At 41.8% G+C, this 22579-nt stretch overlaps 1 protein-coding gene across 1 annotated transcript in view; it reads left to right on the forward strand.

Annotated features, from left to right (window-relative positions):
* Positions 1–22579, forward strand: part of mdn1 (midasin AAA ATPase 1) — a 197742-nt gene that overhangs the window by 67992 nt on the left and 107171 nt on the right. The window contains exons 38-50 of the mRNA XM_085997622.1: positions 323–520; positions 7433–7540; positions 7641–7829; positions 8468–8566; positions 8715–8978; positions 10592–10859; positions 11538–11697; positions 12023–12139; positions 13808–14016; positions 14276–14421; positions 15428–15630; positions 19099–19319; positions 19880–19993. Coding sequence (XP_085853748.1) covers positions 323–520; positions 7433–7540; positions 7641–7829; positions 8468–8566; positions 8715–8978; positions 10592–10859; positions 11538–11697; positions 12023–12139; positions 13808–14016; positions 14276–14421; positions 15428–15630; positions 19099–19319; positions 19880–19993 — 2296 coding nt within the window. The remainder of the gene's footprint in view (positions 1–322; positions 521–7432; positions 7541–7640; positions 7830–8467; positions 8567–8714; positions 8979–10591; positions 10860–11537; positions 11698–12022; positions 12140–13807; positions 14017–14275; positions 14422–15427; positions 15631–19098; positions 19320–19879; positions 19994–22579) is intronic.

Consider the following 22579-nt stretch of genomic DNA (forward strand, 5'->3'; position numbering starts at 1 on the left):
CTGCTCTTAACTTCTGGTATGACTAGTCTTTGAAATATAATACTGTAGATGCTACTTCTTAGAATTACTGAGTTTAGCTGCTCATATTCTTAAATTGTTTTCAACATCCTTTGTTTATTTAGTGTCACTAAATATCTGCAGATTCACACAAAGGACATATTCAGTGCCCTTATTTGATGTGTATCTCCCATCTGTAGTGATGGGCAGATTTTGAACCCGATAGCTGTACAGTAACATTTCCCTATCTTCAGCAACACTAATGTATAAAACAAGGACTGCATGCTTTTAATGAAGAAGGCAACTGGAATTGATTTTCTTTCAGTTAAACCTAGCTTCCCAGTCTGTGCTGGAGGGACTGAATGCCTGCTTTGACCATCGTGCTGAGATTTTTGTCCCTGAGCTGGGACTTCACTTCAGTGTGCGACCCGAGAGGACCAAGATCTTTGGTTGTCAGAATCCTTACAGACAAGGAGGTGGAAGAAAAGGCCTCCCCAAGTCATTCCTCAACAGGTTCACACAGGTGAGGCAGGACAACGAGTGCCGTTTACTGTAGTTATTGCAACAAGAATGGGTCATCAGCCAGCGTGTATGAGCAGTGAAATCAAAGGTGCAATTTATGAAGTCTTTTGCCTGAAAGCCTAAAAATTATATTATAAACTATTTGATCTCGATGTAATCAAGTAAGTGACTTGCAGATTCTTAGCTGGTGAGCTTTTGTTTTGGTTGGAAGGGGAAATAGTTAATTTAGTAAGTGATTAGCTTGTGGGGAGAGGGGGTTAGTTTGATATTTTCTGGTCCCATAGTGAATATTCCTCGCACATCCAGGATGAACTGCTTTTATTTTCTTTTTCTGTGCTCTCGTTGATGGGAACTTGTTCAGGGATTGGTTCTAAATGCTATTTGATTCTCTGACAGTAATATTTCTGCAGTTTTTTTTTTTTTAAAGATTACTGCATTTAAATATGAAATCTTAAATATTTTGTAATTGAAACTGTATGCTGGAAACCTAACAACAAGAAACGGAAAATTCTGGAAATTCACAAGTCTTGTCACCCTAAACTGAGGAAAAACCTGATCACATTTCGGGTGCAGACCCTCGGTCTGAGTTCTGATGAAGCGTCTCTACCCACAATATTTCCGTGTCAATTTGCTCTTCAGATGCTGGTTGCTGTTGTGTCTGTGTGTTGATAGAGACACTGAAGACAGGAGTTGGTTTCATAGGTGTTTACTAAACAAAGTCTGGAGGGGAACTAACTGATACAACACAATATACAGGCTTATATAGCCCGAGTGGCCATTACCGGCATTACAGTACACATGGGGCTCTTAAAGGCACATACACTACAATTCCTCCCCTTTTAGCCAACCAGTACATAATATTTTAAGTAATTATTAATTACATGTTACAAGAAAAATAATCTACACACTGCTGCAGTTAATTAATTATAAGTCAGTCTCTCTGGCGGCTTCCTGACTCGGTCCGGATAACGCCTCGGTGGTGTAGTAGTTTCTGGTGGTGTAGTAGGTTCTTTTGGCAAGGCTGATTTGGCTTGAATGCCAGTGTCGGGTTCATCGGGTTCCAGTATCACTGGATCGGAGGTAGATATGGGTATCTCTACTTCATCATTGGGCGTATAGAGTTGTGGTGTAGGTTGTCCCTTTTTCGGATGACTCTATGATCTGGTCAGCATGGCGCCTTATTATGCTTTCTCCGATGTCCACGGTATACATCAGCGGTCCTAGTCGTGTGCAGATAGTTCCAGGCTGCCATTTCTCGGTACGGTAGTCCCGGGCCAAAACCTGTTGACCTATCTGGAAGGTTCTAGTTGGCCTTTCATTCATGCCTTGAAATTGCCGGTTCTCCACGTCCCTTCTGATGTTGGGCTTGATCAAATCCAGTCGGTATCTTAGGCTTCTATTGAAGAACATCATGGCGGGAGTTTGGTTTGTAACCATGTGTTGCATTCCTGTATGTGAACAAGAAGTTATCCACCTTGTGCTGAAGTTTTATGTCTTCATTACCCATGGCCTTCTTGAAGGTCTGGACAAACCTTTCAGCCAATCCATTGGTGGCGGGATGGTATGGGGCGGACGTGTAGTGCTTAACCCCATTGTTTTTTAAGAACTTCCTGAATTCTTCGGACACAAATTGCAGTCCATTGTCAGAACAGATCTGTTCCGGCAGCCCATTCCTGGCAAATATGGTCCTTAATACTGTGGTTTTTTCCGTGGTGGTGGAGGACATCTTTATTACCTCCGGCCACTTGGAGTGTGCATCAACCGCGATTAAGAACATTGAGTCCATAAATGGATCAGCAAAGTCGATGTGCACCCTTTGCCAGGGAGATGAGGGCCACTCCCATGGATGTAGAGGGGCTTGGGGTGGAGCATTTTGGACCTTCTGGCATCCTAGGCAACTCTTGGTCATTTCTTCGATGTCTCCATCGATACCTGGCCACCATACAAACGCCCTGGCTAGGTTCTTCATTTTCACTCTACCCAGATGCCCCTCGTGAAGCTCCTTTAGAACTTTATCCTGGAGTTTGGGTGGAATCACCACTCTGGATCCACACATCAAGGTTCCTCGGCACACTAAAACTGTTCTCCTCTTTGCGAGAATGCTGGCAACAGTGGTTCGCCATGTGCTGGCCCATCCCTTCACTGTTAAATCGTAGACTCGTGAGAGAGTCGGGTCATTTCTAGTTTCCCTTTCAATGGCAGAATTTGTTACTGGTAGACATTCGACTATGGTAGAGTGGAAAATCTCCACTGGGTCTACGGTAGGTGCTTCTTCTACCATTGGCAACGGTAGGCGCGATAACCCGTCAGCATTCCCATGCTGTTTTGATCCTTTGTATTCTATGTTGTATTGGTGTGCCCCTAGAAAAAGGGACTGCCTCTGTAGCCTTTGCGCTGTCATAATGGGAACACCCTTTTTAGGGTTGAATATGGAGATGAGGGGTTGATGGTCAGTCAACAAGGTAAATTTTTGTCCGTGTAGGTAATGGTTGAATTTCTTCACTCCCCATACCAGGCTGAGTGCTTCCCTGTCTATCTGGGCATAGTTACGCTCAGCTGAGTTCAATGAGCGTGACGCAAAAGCTATCGGCCGTTCCGAGCCATCAGGGAATTTATGCGATAATACTGCTCCTACGCCGTAAGGGGATGCATCGCACGCCAGTCTGATTGGCAGTGATGGGTTGTAATGAGCCAAAACTTCTTTGGACGTGATTAAGTCTTTGCATTTATGGAAGGCACGTTAAAGTCTTCGCTCCATTTCCAAATTACTCCTGTTTGTAGCAGTTCATTAAGAGGGTGTAGAAGAGTTGATAAGTTCGGTAAAAATTTATGATAGTAATTTATTAATCCCAGGAACGACCTTAATTGTGAAACATTTTCAGGTGCTGGGGCTTTTATGACCGCTTCAATTTTTTCAGGTGACTTATGCAACCCTTCCTTATTAATTATGTGGCCACAATATATTTGATTTTGGAAAAATTCGCACTTGGGGCGATTTGCTCGTAGGCCCCGTTCTCTCAGCCTAGTGAGCACCTGCTCCAAATTGGCAAGGTGCTCGTTGTCGTTTTCTCCTGTTACAAGGATGTCGTCTAGGTAGCATTGAGTCCCCGGAATCCCTTGGAGGACTTGCTCCATAGCTCTTTGCCAGATAGCTGGAGCGGATGCTACTCCGAAAACCAGTCGATTTGTACTGGTACAGACCTTTGTGTGTATTTATCGTGAGATTTTTTAGAGGCCTCTTCAACCTCCATCTGTAGATATGCCTGTGCCAAGTCAATTTTGGTGAAACGTTTCCCTCCGGATAGTGAGGCGAAAATATCTTCTATCCTCGGAAGAGGATACTGTACCGTGTGAAGGACCGAGTTTACAGTCACCTTGAAGTCTCCACAGATGCGAATTTTTCTCTTCTTCAGATTTATCATTATTCAATGCTTGCACCCACTGGAACGATGGGTGTTGCCCACTCGCTCCAATCTATTTTGGACAATACGCCTTCCTTTTCCAAATTCTCCAGCTCTGCCTTGACTGCTGGACGAATTGCGTATGGCACCGGTCTTGCCTTAAAAAACTTGGGAATTGCTGCATCTTCCACTTTTATTGAGGCGGTGATGCCTTTCAAGGTTCCTAGTTTCTCTTGAAACACTTCTTTGGCGTTGGCCAAGATGTCTTTTAATCGTTCAGGAATGGCGTCATCATCGTTTTTTTTCTTACTGGTCATCGTCAGTGCCTGAATGGAGTGCCAGTCTAAACGTATCTTCCTGATCCATTCACGTCCCAACAGCGGTGGACCACCATCTTATAGAATGTATAAATACAACTTTTGTATTTCCTTGCCGTTGTATACAACAAGCACCCTTATTTTTCCTTTTGGGGTATACTTTTTGCCCCGTATATGTTTTCAAGATAATGGATGTGTCTTTTAAAGGTATATGCGGAAATAGCCGCTCGTAATCCCGTCGATTTATGACGGTCAGAGCTGGTCCTGTATCTAGCTCCATTTTAACTGGGGACCCTGCTATCGTGAGGGTAACCCAAATGGCCTGGTAATCATCTTTGGCAATTACATTATGTAATTTGAGACAGCTTAGTCTCTTGTTTTCGGAGTCGCTATCGCTCTTCTGGTCTTCGGAGCTACTGTCCGTCATCATTTGTACCTTTTCTGTACTTTTTCTTTCTTGATTTTTTTTTTTGTCCAGATCGGCATACCCGTGCAATGTGTCCAATCTTTCCGCATTGCCTGCATGCTTTGTCCTTGAACCAGCAGTCCCTCTGGTCATGGGTGGATCTGCCGCAGCGATAACATCTCTCGAAACCCTGTGTCATTTCATGGGTGTCGAAGTCCTGTGTCTTTTGATGTATCTCTGCAGCTCCTCTTGCGGCTGCTTCGTATGATACAGCCATACTGAAAGCCTTGTCCGGTGTTAAATCTTTTTCAGAAAGCAGCCTTTTCTGTGTTCCTTCACTTAAGAGACCGCAGACGAATTTGTCTCGAAGATAATCTAGTTCTGCCCCGAATTGGCAGTGTTTTGATAGCTTTCTTAATTCGGTGAGATAATCAGCGTTACTTTCATTCTTGTGTTGATTTCTCTTGAAGAATTTGAATCATTCCGCTATCAGCAGTGGTGTTGGGTTTAAGTGCTCCTGTAGGGTATCAACAATTTCTTTAAAATTCTTGTCCTTTGGTTTGGCTGGAGTGATTAAATTTCGTAACAGCCCGTATGTCTTTGCGCCCATTAGATTTAGTAGTACTGAAGCTTTTTTTTCATCTTCTATCCCATCCTCGTCGCCACTGTTGTCTGTGTGTTGATAGAGACACTGAAGACAGGAGTTGGTTTCATAGGTGTTTACTAAACAAAGTCTGGAGGGGAACTAACTGATACAACACAATATACAGGCTTATATAGCCCGAGTCGGTATTACAGTACACAGGGGGCTCTTAAAGGCACATACACTACAGTTGCGATACTGAATTTTTCCAGAGTTGTCCTTTTTTAACCTTTTTGTTTCTGTACACGTCACATTTAATCCCAAGTGTTTAAATTTAAAGATATTGGGCCGTATTTTCCAATCGGAGGCTTCCGATCTGGAAAAAATCTACGCACTTACCTGAGTGCTCCCGAGGTGCGTATAGCTCTAATGCTGGGCCTCTCGAACTCCAAGTGCGCAGGGCCCACGTATCCCAGAGGTGCAGGCGGTTTGCAAGCGTCCCTGGGATCACGTGGGCCATGGGGAGCCAATCAAAGAAGGGAATCTCCCTTCATACAATTGACAGATAGACCAGTCAAATATATGAATGGAGATCAATGAAAAAACATGGTTTTTTAAAATTTATTTAAAGTTTTACCATCACCTTTTTAAAATTAGTTGAAATTACAACAAATTAAATTTTTTGAAAAAGTAATTTGTTTCTTACGGGGCTAAAAATAAACTTACCTTTTTTTAAAAGTATTTTTAAATGATAAATGACTGTAAAATGTTTAATTTTTTTCAACTCTTATCCTGGTAAAAGCAGGCCTTACGCCTGCTTTTACCAGGCTTAAGAATTCTAAGGGTTTTCTGTGGGCGGAGGGTCTCCAGAAAGCGGAACTATCCGCCCGCAGAGGCCCTTCTCCAGGGCAGGCGTCCGATCTGTCGAGCATTCGTGACAGATCGGAAATGCCGCTTTTCAGCGCATGCACTTCGCATGCCTGAAACTGGCATTTCCGATGTCATTACGGGTGTGTACACAGCGCGTACACACCCGTAGGGATCGAAATATCTGGGCCATTCTCTTCAGATATTATATGAAAGAAGCTGTTTAAAGCAGCATTATCTGGTTAGTTCAAAATCAAATCAAATCAACTTTTATTGTCATTGTTAGTGCACAAGCGCAGTACAACGAAATGTAGGCTTGCGACTCCCGAGAGTGTGCATTTAGATTAAGACATTTAAACATTCAACATACATTTGGCTTGTAGTATATTAACATAAGCATAACCATAATAAAGTGCATTGGCAGATGTGCAGGCTTTACTGTTTATTTGTGGAGTTCAGTAGGATGACAGCCCTGGGAAAGAAGCTGTTCCTAAATCTGGTCGTATGGGTGTGAATGCATCTGTAGCGTCTCCCAGATGGCAGGAGGGCGAACAGACTGTGGCTGGGGTGGGTAGGGTCTTTGACTATCTGGTTAGCTACCTTGCAAGTTGAAAGATTGATCTTCCCCGACACTTCATCGTCACCTTTTTTTATTCAGTGATTTTCTACAAAGCTTTCCATTAGCAGAATCCTAATGTAACTTTCCAGAGTACTGTAAGAAAGAACTTGCATTTATACAGTGCTTTTCACAACCTGAGGACATCCCATAGAGCGTCACAATCCAAGTATAGCCAGTGTTGTAATGTAGGGAAATGTGGCAGCCAATTTGTGCACAGCAAGGTCCCACAAATAACCAGATAAATGACCCGGATGAGTTGTTTTGGAGATGTTTGTTGAGGGGCAAAGGTTGTTTAGGACATGGAATTCCCTTGCTCTTTGAATAATGCCGCAGGATCTTCTATGTCCACCTGAGGGTAGGCGGTGCCTCAATTTAACCCCTCATTTTAAAGTACTGCACTTTTGACCATGCAGCACTCCCTCAGTCCAGCCTAGATGTTATGTTTAAATACTGCAATGGGGCTTGGGCCCAAAGCCGAACCGTGGCTGACATTCTTTGTGCAGCAGTGTCATTTTTGGAGATTTGCATAATGGTATTTAGTTGTTTGCCGAAGCATAAGAAGGGCATGTGATGCATGCAATTCAACAGCACAAAAAGTCAGGCCCAATTTACCTGAGAATTTCTGTGCTGCTTCTTGGCATAGTTTAATATGATAGCTACCATTTTGTGTGCAATGCCTGAAATACTTCGTTTGAGGCTAATATTGGTTTTGTACTGTAGGTTTATATGGATCAGCTTTCCGTTACAGACATGGAGTACATTGCTGACACCATCTTTCCTGCTATTGGTAAAAATATCATCAGTAAAATGGTTCGTTTTAACTACAAGGTAAAGGACCCTTTTCTTTTGTTTGTTTAGAAGACAAGATTGGATGAAAAGTTCAGAACATTCATAGCTGTTGCTAATTTAATTGCTTTTGTTCTTGAAGATTAACCAAGAAGTAATGGTGGAAAGGAAATGGGGACAGAAAGGAGGACCCTGGGAGTTTAACCTGCGCGATCTCTTCCGGTGGTGCCAACTGATGTTGGTCGATCAGATGCCAGGGTGTTACGATCCAGGCCAACATGTTGCTTTGGTGTATGCAGACCGAATGCGGACTGAAGCAGACAGGAACAATGTAAGAATGCCAACTGGGTTTCTTTCTGTTGATGGTTGCTTTATTCTCAATTTCCAGTCAATTCTTACAGTAAATCCTGGCTATGGAAAGATCTGTACTTTTTTGGACAGGGAGCTATGTTGTGCGATTGCGTACCCTTTTTCAGAATGACCTGTTTATTTAATGAAAATTTTTTGCCACATGTTACATCACTGCTTGAAAGTATTGCTCTAGGAATTCGTCACCTCTTCTCCTCCGAGGAAACCTAGCCCTCTAAATTAGCATTTTTGATCAACTTGCGTTTCAAGATAAAAAGAAATTCTATAATGAAGTAGTGTCATCATGCCATGTTTGACAAGCAAATGCAGTTTTGAAGATGAGTAACTGAGTTGCAAAGTCATAGTGAATTATTATCATTTTAATTTTAACACCTTCGTTAGTTGTAAGTTCTTTATGCTGAAGTATGTAATTGCATTTGAGGTGATAATTGGTAAATGCATTACAAATTGAAATTAAGGCACATTGGCTCAATTTGAGGCTTATTTCTTTTAGTTACCATAAAACCACGTCTCACAAATTGGGTGTTGAAATTGCCCTTGTGCAGAAGAAATATATTGGCTATTTAATACAAGTGCATTTCTTATTTCTTTCCTTCCAAGATGTTTGCTGTATTTAAAGGCATATTTCATTCAAAAGGAATTCAATCACATCCCTACACTGGGTCCAGAAAATTCCACATCACACCACAGCAGGTTCAGGTTTGTGACTTAGCTTTGCATACGGTTGGGTAATCTAGTGTTTAAGATTCTGCGCAAAAAAAAAAAAAAAAAAAGTGATCAACTGCTGAGTTACTGTCACCTTCAAAGTGAGCAGTTGGTAACGGTTGCTGCTGTCCTTCTGTCTTAGGTTGGTTATTCTATCCTTTCTCGTGGTGCGTTCACCGTTCCCATGTCGAGCAAGCAGCTGTCCATTCTTCACCATTTGCTTCAGCCACTGGAGTCGGTCATGAAGTGTACACAGATGAGCTGGATGGTAATTCTGGTGGGGCCTGCTGCCAGTGGGAAAAGTAGCCTAATCCAGCTCTTGGCTCTTCTAACAGGTCAGAGTTTAAAGGTCATGGCAGTGAACAGCGCCATGGACACAACAGAACTTCTTGGTGGATTTGAGCAGGTGAGGTATTTAACACAGCAATTGAGTTTTAAGCAGCATACCTCATCAAATTTATTTAGTCTGCCTATGTGCCTTGTCGATAGATTTCAGTTGCTTGTGATTATTGTGTTGAAGCTTGGTGCTCATGAGCACGAGGAGGAGCTTTTCTGTTTTGTAGCAGCATTTGCACAAACAACTGGAATTGATGCATCTGTCATGTGGTACACAGAAATTATAACACGAGCAGGCTGTTCAGCCCAGCCAGTCCATGTTGGCGAGTTTTCTTTTGTTTATTATCTCTCTCATTTTGCTTTTAACCAATTCAGGATTTGCGTCCTACCCAATATCCATTCAATGAAATTTTAATTAAACTCCTCTGCTCCTCCTCCCTCCTGCACTCTGAATTCCCATTTTGAAGGTGTTGTTTTTACTTTGTTCTCTCATTACTCTGTTGTCAACTTACTCTGTGCACACTGCTTGCCTTTATTGTGACTTTAAACACAATAATGCTGCAAATTCCTTGTGTGTATATAGAGCCAAAGAAGCTTACAGCACATAGAGGCTATTTGGCCCATGTTACTTGTGCTGGTTCTCTGTTCGACCAATATAAAACTACTCCCACTGCCCTGCTGTTTCCCAATAGACATGGATCATCCTGTGTTTATCGAATTGTCCCTTAGAAGATGCAATGGTCTCTACCTCAATCACTCCCTCTGGCGAAGCATTCTGTGTTGCAGCAACCAGCTATGTACAGAAATCTTCCCTAATCTGTCTCTTGACTCTCCATGACTGATCAATTGATGACCCCCTTCACTGCCCCCCAAACCAGAGGAAATAGTCTCCGCCTAGTCACTCTATCGGAAATCTTCATCATAAAAATCTCTGTCTATTCTTGGCTTTCTTTGCTCCAGTGAAGAGTCCCAGTTTCTCAAGTCTCTCCTCATAACTATAGTTTCCCATTCTTGGCATTATCCTGCTGATTCTATGTGGTACGTCTCAATAACTTTAATGTCCTTTTTATAATGGGCACCAAAAACTGTACACAGGCCTCTAATTGTGGCCTAACTGTTGCCTTGTACAAATATTTCATAACCTCGTTTGTACTCTCTGCCCCTCTTTATAAAACTCCAAATACTCTTGGTATTTGCATTTAATTTCTAACACGCTTTGATAAATATTACTTTGTAGATTTTTCTCTTGTTGTCGGAAACAAGTGCTCTTGAGACAGCTAGATACACGAGTCTCCATTCTCACCCAGTGTTGGACACTGTACCTTTTTTATATCTGTCTCAGCATCACACTACAGGCATTTGTAGGACTATAGTTGGTTTATTCAAGGTTGTTCGTGCCATTATTTTTTTTTTTTTTAAACTTGAACTTTAGCAATGTGGGTGGATTTTTGTTGGCAGGATTAGGTATTGTTTCACACTGCTGTGGTCAGGTGTTCAAATCTTCACCAATGCTTTCCTGTCTAATCCATCACTTTTCTCGGTTTATATTAATTTGCATATTTAACAGCTAACTGAGTCAAATGAGCACAATGACAAATGCGCTCGTGCACCTCTCCAGCTGAAAGATGGAAGTTAATAAAAGAGGAGAAAACCATGTTGACGGGTTTTGACGTGTGCTTGCAGGTTGATATCGTGCGGCCCTGGCAGAGTTTAGTTGGGAAGGTGAAGGATGTCGTCTGTGCTGTTGCCAGAGATGCCCTGCTATCTGTGGACTCTTTCCCCGATGGTGGTGGTCTTCTCAAACTCTGGAATTCATTCCTGATCAGTCATTCGCGTTGCCTGAATGAAGATCGTAGTTCTGGCATTTCCTCTGATGCAATCAGTAAACTTGAGAGTTTACTACTTATTCTTCAACGTTTCAACAACAAATTGAACACTCTCTCATCATCAGGTATGCATTCTGGGGGAGATTTCTAAATGCAGGGACATGATTTGAGAGATTTTGCAAAAAAAGGTATTTAGTTTGCCACCTTTTTATAAAAAAAAAAAAAAAAAATGTTGACCAAATAAAATAGCTTAGATTCCGCAATGTTTACACAGTACAAAAGTTTGTACCCGAGTAACATTAAACCTGCTGTTGGCTTAAAAAAAAAAAAACTGAAATTATTGCCTTTTTTTAGACTAGGTAATAGTCATTCCTTTTGTGTCCCAAGAAGGATTCTCTTCCTCCCCACCGCCCCAATAATTTTAGCCCCCATTGAAGATGTCGAGTGCTCTGGGGAATGGTTCCACTGATTTCCCCCCCCATACCTTGCACAGGTAGTCATTCTTCCAGAGTGGCAGGTCATGTATGTTGGTGGGTATTTGATGACTGATTTGGTGTCACATGCAGTATTTCAGCAGGGCTCACCAGATAGTCGGGAGCCTCAGTTGTGATCTCCAACCTTAATGTGTATGTTGGATGCGGTGGGAGAGTTGCATTTCTACCTGAATTGAATAAATTTACTGTCAAAACTTTAATGGCTAGTTTATTCCCACATGAATTTTTTTTTTCCATTGAGTTCTATAGAAGTCGTGCTGCCTTTGAGTAATTGTCAGTAATATTCCATTTCTTACCTTCGTACTTTAGAATTTTCAGAATTGATCACAGAATTCCAGCACTTTAAGCACCAGCGCAGTCAATCTTTGGATGGCCGAAGCCGTGGCACTTTTGAGTGGGTTGATGGGATGCTGGTACAGGCTTTGAATTCGGGTGATTGGCTGTTGCTGGACAACGTTAACTTCTGCAGGTGAGAAGATTATCTGGAAAGTGCATTCCAGTGCGCGCTCATTGTGTAGGTTCCAACACTTCTTGTAAATGTTGTGCTCAAATGAATGAGTCCATTGCTCCTCAATGTAAAGCCCGTGCATATATAAAATGCAGGCACAATAAATCATGCGCCCTCTCTCAAATGGTGTTCGACAACCCAGTATGGAAGTTGCAGGAATTTGCATCTACTGTAAATGTAACTGGAATGGGATTGACTCACGGATGCATGGAGGAGACTGTTGGGTTAAATGTGTATTTATCCATTTGTTTGTTGTGTGATGCTTTTAATAGCTATTTTTATTTAGTCCTTCTGTGCTTGATCGTCTAAATGCTCTTTTGGAACCTGGAGGCGTCCTTACCATTGGTGAAAGAGGAGTGATTGATGGCACCAGCCCAACAATTGTCCCACACCCAAATTTCAGGTATGCCATAAAGGTGTTTGCTGTTCTTGGTAGTAATTCGGGGCTATGGAAATGCACAGTTTTTTTTGGATTATTTCCCGATGTTTTGACATCTGTTGACAAGGCAGAAAACTTCGCTATTGTATGACATTCCATTCAAACTGTATTGAAAGGCCCTATGTCCACCTCCATCAATTGCATTTTTCATTTTGACTGTCCACAATTATCTGTTGCTGTGATATGGGGGTTTTAATGGTGTACATCAGTGTTGACTGCTATTTTAAACTGGGGTTTCTTATGTGGAGCTCTGCAGCTGAAAATTAATATACCTTGTTCCTTTTTTGTTTTTTTAAAAAACAAATTTTCATTAAAATGAATTAGGTCAAATCTCCCACTTGTGTTCTGGCACATGATGGGAAGCGAAGCTTGGAAACGGAGGCAAATCAAACCAGTTTTCATTTATTTAAAAGAAAATATTCAGAAATAAAGGGAGGGAGGCTGGTTTTAAAAACCTTATGGTTTCTAGCCAATGTGTAATAGCCTAGGACTTGTCGAAGTGCTTCAAAAATGAGGGTTTGGGAATCAAAACTTCAAGTTCTCATTCATTCCTCAAATGTTTCAACTGCTCCAGGCTGCAAACAAACATGAACCGGTATCAAGCCGTATCCAGTCTGATTATTCACCTGCTTTTTGTGCTCATTTCCCTCCGCCTCACCCTGGTGTACACAGACTCTAAAATTTCTTTAAATACCAGAACACAATGAATCCCCTCTGCTTTTCATGGAGAGAAAAACTTTCCCCTCCCAGTAACCTTCGCCTCTGTAGTTCAGTGTTTCCTTGGTCAGCTATGTTTCAGCAATGAAGAAGGCTGTGTTGGTGAGGTTCAGGGTAACTCGCCATGTAGCACAGCACGCCCCTCAGCCCAGCCCATCCAATAGCTCACCTTCCAGTTACTGGCTGTGATTTTGGCCAGAGGTTTGAAACTCTCCTTGCATTGACTTCAGGGCTTCCTTCCCACAACACAGCTTTGGATCACGTAGATGGGCATGAGTGTTTTCATTTATTTTTGTCGATGCTTAATATGAATGTTCCAATTTAGTGGCAATCACAGCAAGAAGCACTGTGTCCCCTAACAGCCACCGTAATTCAAAGGAGTAATCAGCCTCATGAAAATTCAAGAAACTAAGTATTATATTTTTTCTTGGTAACGCTGAAACCTTCTGAGAAGTGAATTTTTTTTTGCAAGAAGGTCCGAGTAGAGCCCATGCTCCGTTGCGAAACTGTGCCAACCCACCCCACCCCCTCTACCACAGCACCTGTCACTTCCTCTGTCCGACCCCCCCCCCCCCACCCCACTCTCACCCAGTCCTCCATGGAAGACTGTTTTTCTTCCTCCACTGAATCACATTGCCAACCACTTCCCTCATAAGGTGGTCTGCCCCCCTGCCCGCCGTCCAATTATCCCCCTGCCCTCTACCACGGAAGAGCAATTACTATTAATATTTGGTACAGTACTTCTAAACGCTGCTTTTTGATATTCCCCTGTTGAGCACACGTGCCTTTTTAAAAGTATGCTTTCCATTAACTGGCATTAACTATATTAAAAATAAGGTTGTTCTAAAGATGATAAAATATCATTAGCTAGTACTATTTTTCAGTTTTCATGTTTAACTGCCTTTTTTAAAATAGGCTCTTTATGACCATGGATCCAGCACACGGAGAAATCTCTCGGGCCATGAGAAATCGTGGGATTGAAATTTATATTGCAGGCGAGCACAGTGCTGAGCCTTTGGACAAACAGGATATTAAAACACTGCTACATGGGCTTGGTTTTATGGGAGACCATCCATGTACTGAGTTGATGACCTTGTATTCAGAAATAAAAGAAATTACAGCAGGTAAACGTAACATTTTAAATCAAACTGTGGTTCCAGCTGGGTTATTAGGCAAGAACAGAGTGTTCCTCTATTTAATTGGAGCTGTTATACTTGTTCAACTGCTCACCTTTTATTGCATTTGGTTTTAGTGGAGCTGGAAATGTACAAATATAGTTCTGGTGAAAATAAACTAAGGATTTGCGTAGAGAAATGTGGTTTTGAATGCCTCTGATTTGCCACTTCAACTTTTTTTTTCTCTTTTTTTTGTTTTTAAAAATAGGTAGTTCTTCCTCCATCTCTTCGCTTCTTCATGCTGCTGTTCTTATTGTTCAGCAGCTGAAGCGTGGCCTCAACTTGACAGAGGCGTTCCATCGAGCTTGCTCGCAAGTGTTTGTCTTTTCACAGACTTCTCAAGCTCGCCAGAAGGTAAGGACTCATTTTTCAAGGGAGTTCACAATTTCTAACAATTTTTAGGTTGAAGGAATTTAGTGGCCTGGATTTTTGCGGTGCCCATGACGACATACGCCATCGTAAGCCTTGTAAAAGGCCCCGCAAGTTCCGGGTGCGCAGAAAACCCGGGATCTGCGCTCTGTAAAGGTTCGCCTTGACAGATCTATCACACCGACCCAAAAGCTGGTGCAAAGTTGGGCTATTTGCCCAGCAACTGCCCACGAAACCCTTATGCCTGGTAAAAGTGGGCTTGGGGCCTGCTCTTACCAGCATATGGGTTAATATAAATCTTAAATGAAAAATAAAAAAATCATACACAAACATTTAAAATTAGTTTATGTAAATTTTGGCCCAGATTAAAATGTTTAAAATTATTTTTCAAAATTAAATTTTTATTGTAAATGCTTCATTGATTGGACTTTTGGAAAATGGGAACATTTAATTTTTATTCCAGTTGTGTAAATTATTTAATTATTTGGGGATTCCTCATATGCTAATAGGGACTCCGTTCATAAATGGAATCCTCAAGCATATTGGGAATCCTCGTTTCTGATTAGAGGACCTGGCCCACGTGATGCCAGGGACGATTCCGAACCGCCTGTGTCCCTGGAATCCGTGGGCCTTTACGCAGGCGTACGCTTGGACCCGAAGCCCGGGAGCCTGAAGGTAGGTGCAGACTTTTTTCAATCGGGTTGGCGCCGTACTCCGGAGGTACACCTCCGACCGCAAATTCCGGCCCATTAACATTTTTTAGAGTGAAGAAAGCTGTGCATGTAATATGTTAATTTTATAGAGTTGTCATACGCACTGTAGCATTGAAGTGTCATAACCAAGCAGACATATATTTTAAATCGTCTTACACCTGTGAAGTTATCTTAATTGTTCTGCCTTCTTACTTATAACTACATTCTTAGGTTGAAAGTAAAAGCATTTAAATAAGGCATAGATCATTTAAGAGCCATAATTATTTTTTGTGTTGCAGCAAGTACAAGAACTGGTGGACAAGCACAAACTCACATTGGCGTCGCCTGAATCCTGGGCTCATTCCTTGATCTCTTTAGGGCTGTGGCCAGAATCTGTACCATCGGCGGTGCTTACAGCAGAAGACTCCATGCTGTCCATGGTCCATCGGGATGGACAGCTCCTTGCCTACTGTTTGAACCAACTGAGCCTCCGTAACAACAGGTGGGCTGAAGGCACGATTATACGCAGAAGTTTAGGAAAAGATTAAGTTATGTTCACTAAACATCAAATTTTGCTTCATGTAGAGTTGTAACCTGACTTACTACAGGAAACTTTGTGATATCCGGCACCGACGGGACCGAGCTGTTGCCGTCCCATCAAAACTGCCGGACAAACCAGCGCTAATGTTAAAACATACGGAGCTTTTTGAGCTCCGTATCTAGCAACAAACCCTGTTGCTTAGCAACAGCTTCTAAACAGTCGGCCGTAGCTTGCAAGCGTCTCTGTAGCTAAGCAACAGCTTTAGCTAGACCTGGCAGAGCCTGACTGGTGGGGGGAAAAAAAAAGCAACGGAAAGAAAAAAAACTTAATGAACCGACTCCTGAATTTTGCCGGTGGCTCGAGCATTCCGGACAGTTAACCTCCGGATAAACCAAAGTTTCCTGTATCATTATTTCATGTTTACCTTGGTTTTTGCTGCGAGCAACTTTTTTTTAAAAACAATCACCAGCTAAGAATGTAGACAGGCAACTATCAACAACAGCAACTTGTATTTATGTAGTGCCTTTAACGTAGAAAAACGTCCCAAGGCGCTTCACTGGAGCGTTGTAAAACAAAATCGGACACTGAGCCACATGAGAGATTCGGGCAAGAGGTGGGTTTTAAGGAGCATCTTCAAGGAGGAAAGAGAGGTATAGAGGCTACCGGGTTACTTCCAGTGTAACTCTAATTGGCCACTGAGAGGTGCACAATCTCAAATGGGAAAGTAACCTGGCCTGGACTTTGTATCTCCCCATGGAGTGTTTTCCCCATAATTTCATGACCAAGACTGAGCATTCAGTCTAGGAGGAATACAGGTGCAGAGCTGGCTTCTAGCGCTCCGCGGCACAATGCGTTGGAGCTCCATTGAGAAGCTCTGTAGGTAAAGAGACCTTTTTAATTCTGCAACTTACTTCCTGCTAGATGAAAATCTTCTATAATCCAGAAAAAACATTGGCGCATGTTAGCTCACATACAGAGTACAGAATGAATTCCATGCGGAGGAGAATGATTTGACAACATGAACATCAGTTCGAGAACAAGAAAAAAGTCCACATGGAGTGGTTGAGGCGAATCGCATAGATGCCTTTTAAGCTAGATATGTACATGAGGGAGAAAGGAATAGAAAGATATGTTGTTGGATGGAGGAGGCTCGTGTGGAGCATAAACACCGGCATAGACCAGTTGGGCTCTATGTAATTCTATGAAACAGCTGTTTTTTTTGCTCCCCATCGACATCTTTGACTGACATGCATCCTTGATGCAGCATAGCTACCCTTTGGCCGAGTTTGATGGGTCCTATGAAAACCACCTGTTCACCATGCATATGAAAATATCATGATTCAGATGGGCCATACCACATGTGGTCTCTTCCATCACATCTTTTAGTGTCAAGTTGTTTATGGCCAGCTAATGGTTCTTTTCTTGCATCAGATCGCTCTCTTTGCTCATTGCCAGAGTTTGGGGCGGAGTCTCCAGCCCCTATGCAGGAGTAAATTAGATGAGTGACGAGCGACAATATAGTATCCAAAGCAATATGACCAGATGAGGTTTCTAGATATTTGCAGGACAGGAGGAGGATTTTGGGCTCCTTGTGTCTGCCAGCTCTTTGCTAGAGCAATCCAAAACTAATCCCACTGCTCCATGCTCTCCCTATAACCCTGTCTCTTCCTCTGATTTAAAAAAAAAAATTATATCTCGGAGGAAATATTTATCCAATTTTCCCTTAAGAGCTGTAGTGGTCTTTGCTTTAACCATTCCCTGTGGCAAAGCATTCTGCCCTCCAGCAACCAGCTGTGCAGAGAAATTTTTCCTAACCTGTCTCTTCATTCTTTTAGTAACCATTTTAAATTCATGATTCGCCAATCAAAATAAATAACGTTTCCCTATTCACTATCAAAATCCTCATAATTTCAAAAAGTTTGATTAAATCTCCTCTTGGCATCCTCTGTTCCAGTGGAAATAGTCCCAGTATCTCTCATCTCCAATCTATAACTTCCTATCCTGGCAAATCTGTGCTGAATGCTCTCTAGGGCTGTGATCTTTCTACAGTATAATGGAGCACTCTGAACTCTCCACGGCACCCAAACAGTCTCCTATCCAAATCCATGTGCATTACATCCACTGCATTCCCTTTATCTAACCAACCAGTCATCTCTTCAAAACACCATTACATTTGTCAAACATGACTTGCCTTTAACAAATCCTTGTCCTTGATTAATGTAGATTTTTAAGAGGTTTTCTTTTTCAGGTTTCCCAGCAGCTTAAGATTTATGCACCACCAGTTAACCTCCAGAAAATATACTACAGGAAACTTTGTGCTATCCAGCACCGACGGGACCGAGCTGTTGCCGTCCCATCAAAACTGCCGGACAAACCAGCGCTAATGTTAAAACATACGGAAGCTTTTGAGCTCCGTATCTAGCAACAAACCCTGTGCTTCTAAACAGTCGGCAGTAGCTTGCAAGCGTCTCTGTAGCTAAGCAACAGCTTTAGCTAGACCTTGCAGAGCCTGACTAGTGGGGGGAAAAAAAAGCAACGAAAAGAAAAAAAACTTACTGAACTGACTCCTGAATTTTGCCGGTGGCTCGAGCATTCCAGACAGTTAACCTCCGGATAAACCAAAGTTTCCTGTAGGTTGTACAAGCAGACAGAAGAAATAAGTTATGCCACTTTCAGTTCTATGTGAATATGAAATCTAATCCAGTGCTCCCTCAGCAGCCACATAAAGTAAATCGAGCAGACAGAAGTAAGACATTGGCATACAAGAGGCTACGGCACAAATTGGAATTTACACAACGCAAAGTGTGCCATGGCAAGGCTGTAATCATTCACGGCACCATTTGGCACAGATGATCCAATACTTTGCCTGCATTAAAACAAACCAAGTGCCTCAGTAATTGGGTGAGCATTTCTGCAGCAGCATCTGTCAAAGGCCCATTCATGATTGGTGTATAAAATGCCCAAACATGACATTGCAATTTCCACGCTTGGCTCTTGCTGATGAGATGCATCAGTTTAGAAAAGTTCCACTAAAGAAAAGTCATGAAAGCCATGGAGAGCATAGCTTCACCAGGATGAGGCCAGGAATGGGAAACTAGGGGTGAGACAAGGAAAAGTTGTGTACAAGAGGCAGATTGACAGAGGGACAGATGGCAGGGAAGGAAGATCAGCTTGCCAGAATAAATATCCTTAAAAGATTCATGTTTATTTCTTGGAGCTGGTTATTTTATTTAAAAAAAAAGTAACTAACTATTTTGGGAACGAGTGAATTTGATTGTCACAGTTGATTGTGTGAGTGAGCCATGAGTAAACATGGATTTATATTTTAAAAAAATTAAAATAATTTTGTTCCAGCAAAATTAGATGTGCACGTTTCTGCAAAGCAATGTTTGTAATGGATGTGTGTTTTCTCTCACTTCCCTGATTCAGGTCTCGACCTTTGACTCTGACTGATCTCGAGCTAGTTTTGCAGTCCTGTAACATGGACGGTCTTTTATTCCATGGCGATAGGACAGCAGTTCAAGTGACCGATGAGATCTGTATGGTTCCTGCTGCTGTCAGGCTGGTCACGGAGAAAGCATCTAATCAAGATTGGCTGTTGAGAGCCAGGTGGTTGTGTCACATAGCAAAAACCCACAAACAGCTACCAGGTAGAGTACCAGCATCGGTGTTCAACTATGTAAACTTGATTATACAATTCGGTGTCATGCTGGTTGGTGAAATCATTCAGTTAGTGACTTTGTACAACGGGGGCTATCAGTTGACACCATGTACTGAAGTTTAAAATGCCAGTTGACAAGTCAGTGTAATGTCCTCTTGTACACAAAGTTGAATTTAAATTTGTACCCTATGTTATGTGGTGAAAATGTGTAGCTTTTAAAATTTGGATCATAAGTGAATTGTTTTTATAGTTAACCATTGCACACTCCTGTGTTTAATGGGTATAAAATATGCATGAAAGTATGACTTGGAAACCAGATTTTACACTTGGCAAAAAGAAATCACAGGACAGAGCACTAACAATATGAATTATAAAGACAGCATTGCCTTATGGCAATACACAGCAATAAAAGATGACTTTCACTTAATGTGCAATGTATAGGTTGTTAACAAATAACGGCTCAAAATAGTTGTTGAGTTTTCTCCGTACACAAGATTCTTAATCATATGTCATTTTGGTTAATATATGTGGCTTTTTCTTTACCTACAGAGTTGGTTTGTGCACAACTGGAGGCGGCGGCGAAAGCTCTTAATGTAGTTTACTCCAGTGTACTGCCTACAGGAATGAAAGGAGTTATTCAGCAACTGCAGCTTGATGCAAATGGTAACTTACTCCCGATCAACGGGGACATTGGCTTTTTGTTTAGTTTTAACATCTGCTAAATTGTATTTTCAGGTGAACTGATTACATCATTGGGGAATGGGAAGAGGTTGCATGGGTTGTGAACGATTAGCATGAAATTAGATCCTTTCACTGTAAAGTAGATCTATATTAATGGTATTTCTTTGCACTGAGAGAAGTGGCATGTTTATGGATAGTGTTGGAGCTTCTCTATTCAAGTTGGGGAAAAGATACTAACATTTTAAAATAAAATTTTCTATACTATTTTCTAAGGGTCAGACAATGGAAATGTGCAAACCTGCAAAAGTGTTGGGAGGGTAAAAAAGAGATAAATGTAATAAGTTACCACACATGTCAGCACAGTCTGCTTTTTCTGCAAAACTTTAGAAAGGTTGCAGAAGAGTAGGGAATATCATAGAATACCAATGGATATGCAGATAGGGTTGGATGAAGTAGAGTGAGTGAGGGAGGAAGCTTGCATAGATCTGTTGGGCCGAATGGCCTGTTTGTGCTGTAAATGCTGTGTAATTCTAGAACCACAGGCATTTGCAGCACCGAATGAGACGATTTGACTCGCTGGGGTAGAATTTCAATTTGCATAAAACTGGCTTTGTGGCTCTGCTGCCCGTTATGGAAACCACCTGAATTTAATTTCCATTGATTTCAATTAAATGAAAACCGAATGTTTCTTAAACTGGCATTAAGGATCAGCCACCTGTTAAACATCCAGGTGGCAAGTTGAAAATCTACATCATTGTGCCAGCTCTTTGCTAGAACAGTCCAGAACTAATCCCACTGCCTCACTCTCTTCCCATAGCCCTGTGTCTTCCTCTGTTTGTTATTTTTAAAATCGCAATATTCCGTGTCCCAGCCAGTCCCTGTGGCAGAACATTCCATACTCCCAACATCTCTGTGTAAAGGCATTTCTTAGTTTCTCTCTCCTCATTCTCTTTTGTTGTCATATTTCAAATTTATGATGCTTCCCCACCCACCCTCCAATCACTGAATCCCTAAACTGGAGGAAATAATCTTTCTATTCACACTCCACAAAACCCAAAATCTCTATGGAATCTCCTCTGGCCTTCTCTGTTCCACTGGAAGTAGATCCAGTATCTCCTCGTAACTCTAGTTTCCCCTCCCTGGTGAATCCATACTCTCTAGGACTCTAATTTCTTTTCATAATAGGGCACCCAAAACCAGACGCAGTACCTGAACTGTTTCCTAACCAATATTTTTTTGTGAAAAATTTTCACTGCTCCCTTTACTGTAGTACTGTTCATTGCTATTTAGAAAACCTAAAACTTTTTTTTTTTGTAGCTTTTGCTACCTGTGTAGTCGCACTTTCACTTAAGACAATAAGCGGTGGGAGCCAGCAGTAGAGAACAAATTATTGGGGCTGAATTTGCGGTCGGAGGCTTCCCGTGGACAGATGCCTCTGACCAGCAAAAAATCTACGAACTTACCTGATGATCCCAGAGGTTCGGATACTTGTGCTCCTGGGCCTCTATGCTTAGGCCTGTGTAGAGGCCCACGTATCCCAGGGGCGCATGCAGTTTTAATGTTTAAATGAATGAAAAAAAATTATTTTAATGTTTTCTTTAAAACTCTTACACCTGGTAAAAGCAGGCCTGCTTTTACCAGGCGTAAGAATTTGACAGGCATTTGCTGGGCAGAAGTTGGGCAAATAGCCCAACCCTCCACCTGCGGAAGCCCTTCTGGGGATGCGTGCGATCTTGACAGATCGCAAGTTCCGGTTTTTAGCGCATGCACTTGTGCGGCACCTCGTACACACCTGTAGGGTCGCAAATTATGGCCCTTTTTTAAAAATCTGTATTTTACAACCCTGCACTATCGCCTGTTGAACCGGTGATGTTGGCCCAGATTTGTTTTTCTATATTTGAATTACTTCAAAATCTACACTGGCTGTGTTCTCCAGAAACATCCCTAATACTTTTCCACAGGACTCTTGTCATTTGGCACAACTCGAAGATTGACGAGGTTTCATATTATTGCTATCGCTCTACATCGGTAAAAGCACTTCAATAAACGTAAACATAGATATTTTAAAAAATCTTAGAAATGCTTAGAACCCTTTCAATGTTCCGAGACCACAAATGTCTGTTCCACCCCGCCAAGAAAATGCTGCACTATACCATGTGAATTAATATGAAATACATCCTACAATTTTTTAACAAACATTGTCACCAATGAATTAACTTGTGCTCCTGAACATTTCTTTCTCTGTTTTTCATTGTTTCTTACATACCAGTCACATTCATTTATCTAGTTCCTGATCTTGTTTCTAAGGCTTCACATCTAATTAATCACTTTTTTGAAGTTTAATCACTGGGTAAACGTGGCGCCCAATGTCGACATAGCAAAGTCCCATAAACAGCAAATGCAAAGTCTTTTTTTGGTGGTGTTAGTTGAGTTGAATGTTGGCCAACACACTGGGAGAACTCCCTATTCTTCAAAAAGTATCATGGGTTCTTTTACATTCAACTTAACAATTGCAGTGGCAGACTAGGGCCTTGTATGCGAGATAACTACCTCCAAAATGCAGCACTC

Source organism: Somniosus microcephalus, chromosome 9 (genome assembly GCF_052327205.1).
Source record: "Somniosus microcephalus isolate GS21.2 chromosome 9, FLI_Smic_1.0, whole genome shotgun sequence".
NCBI classification, from domain to species: Eukaryota; Metazoa; Chordata; class Chondrichthyes; order Squaliformes; family Somniosidae; genus Somniosus; species Somniosus microcephalus.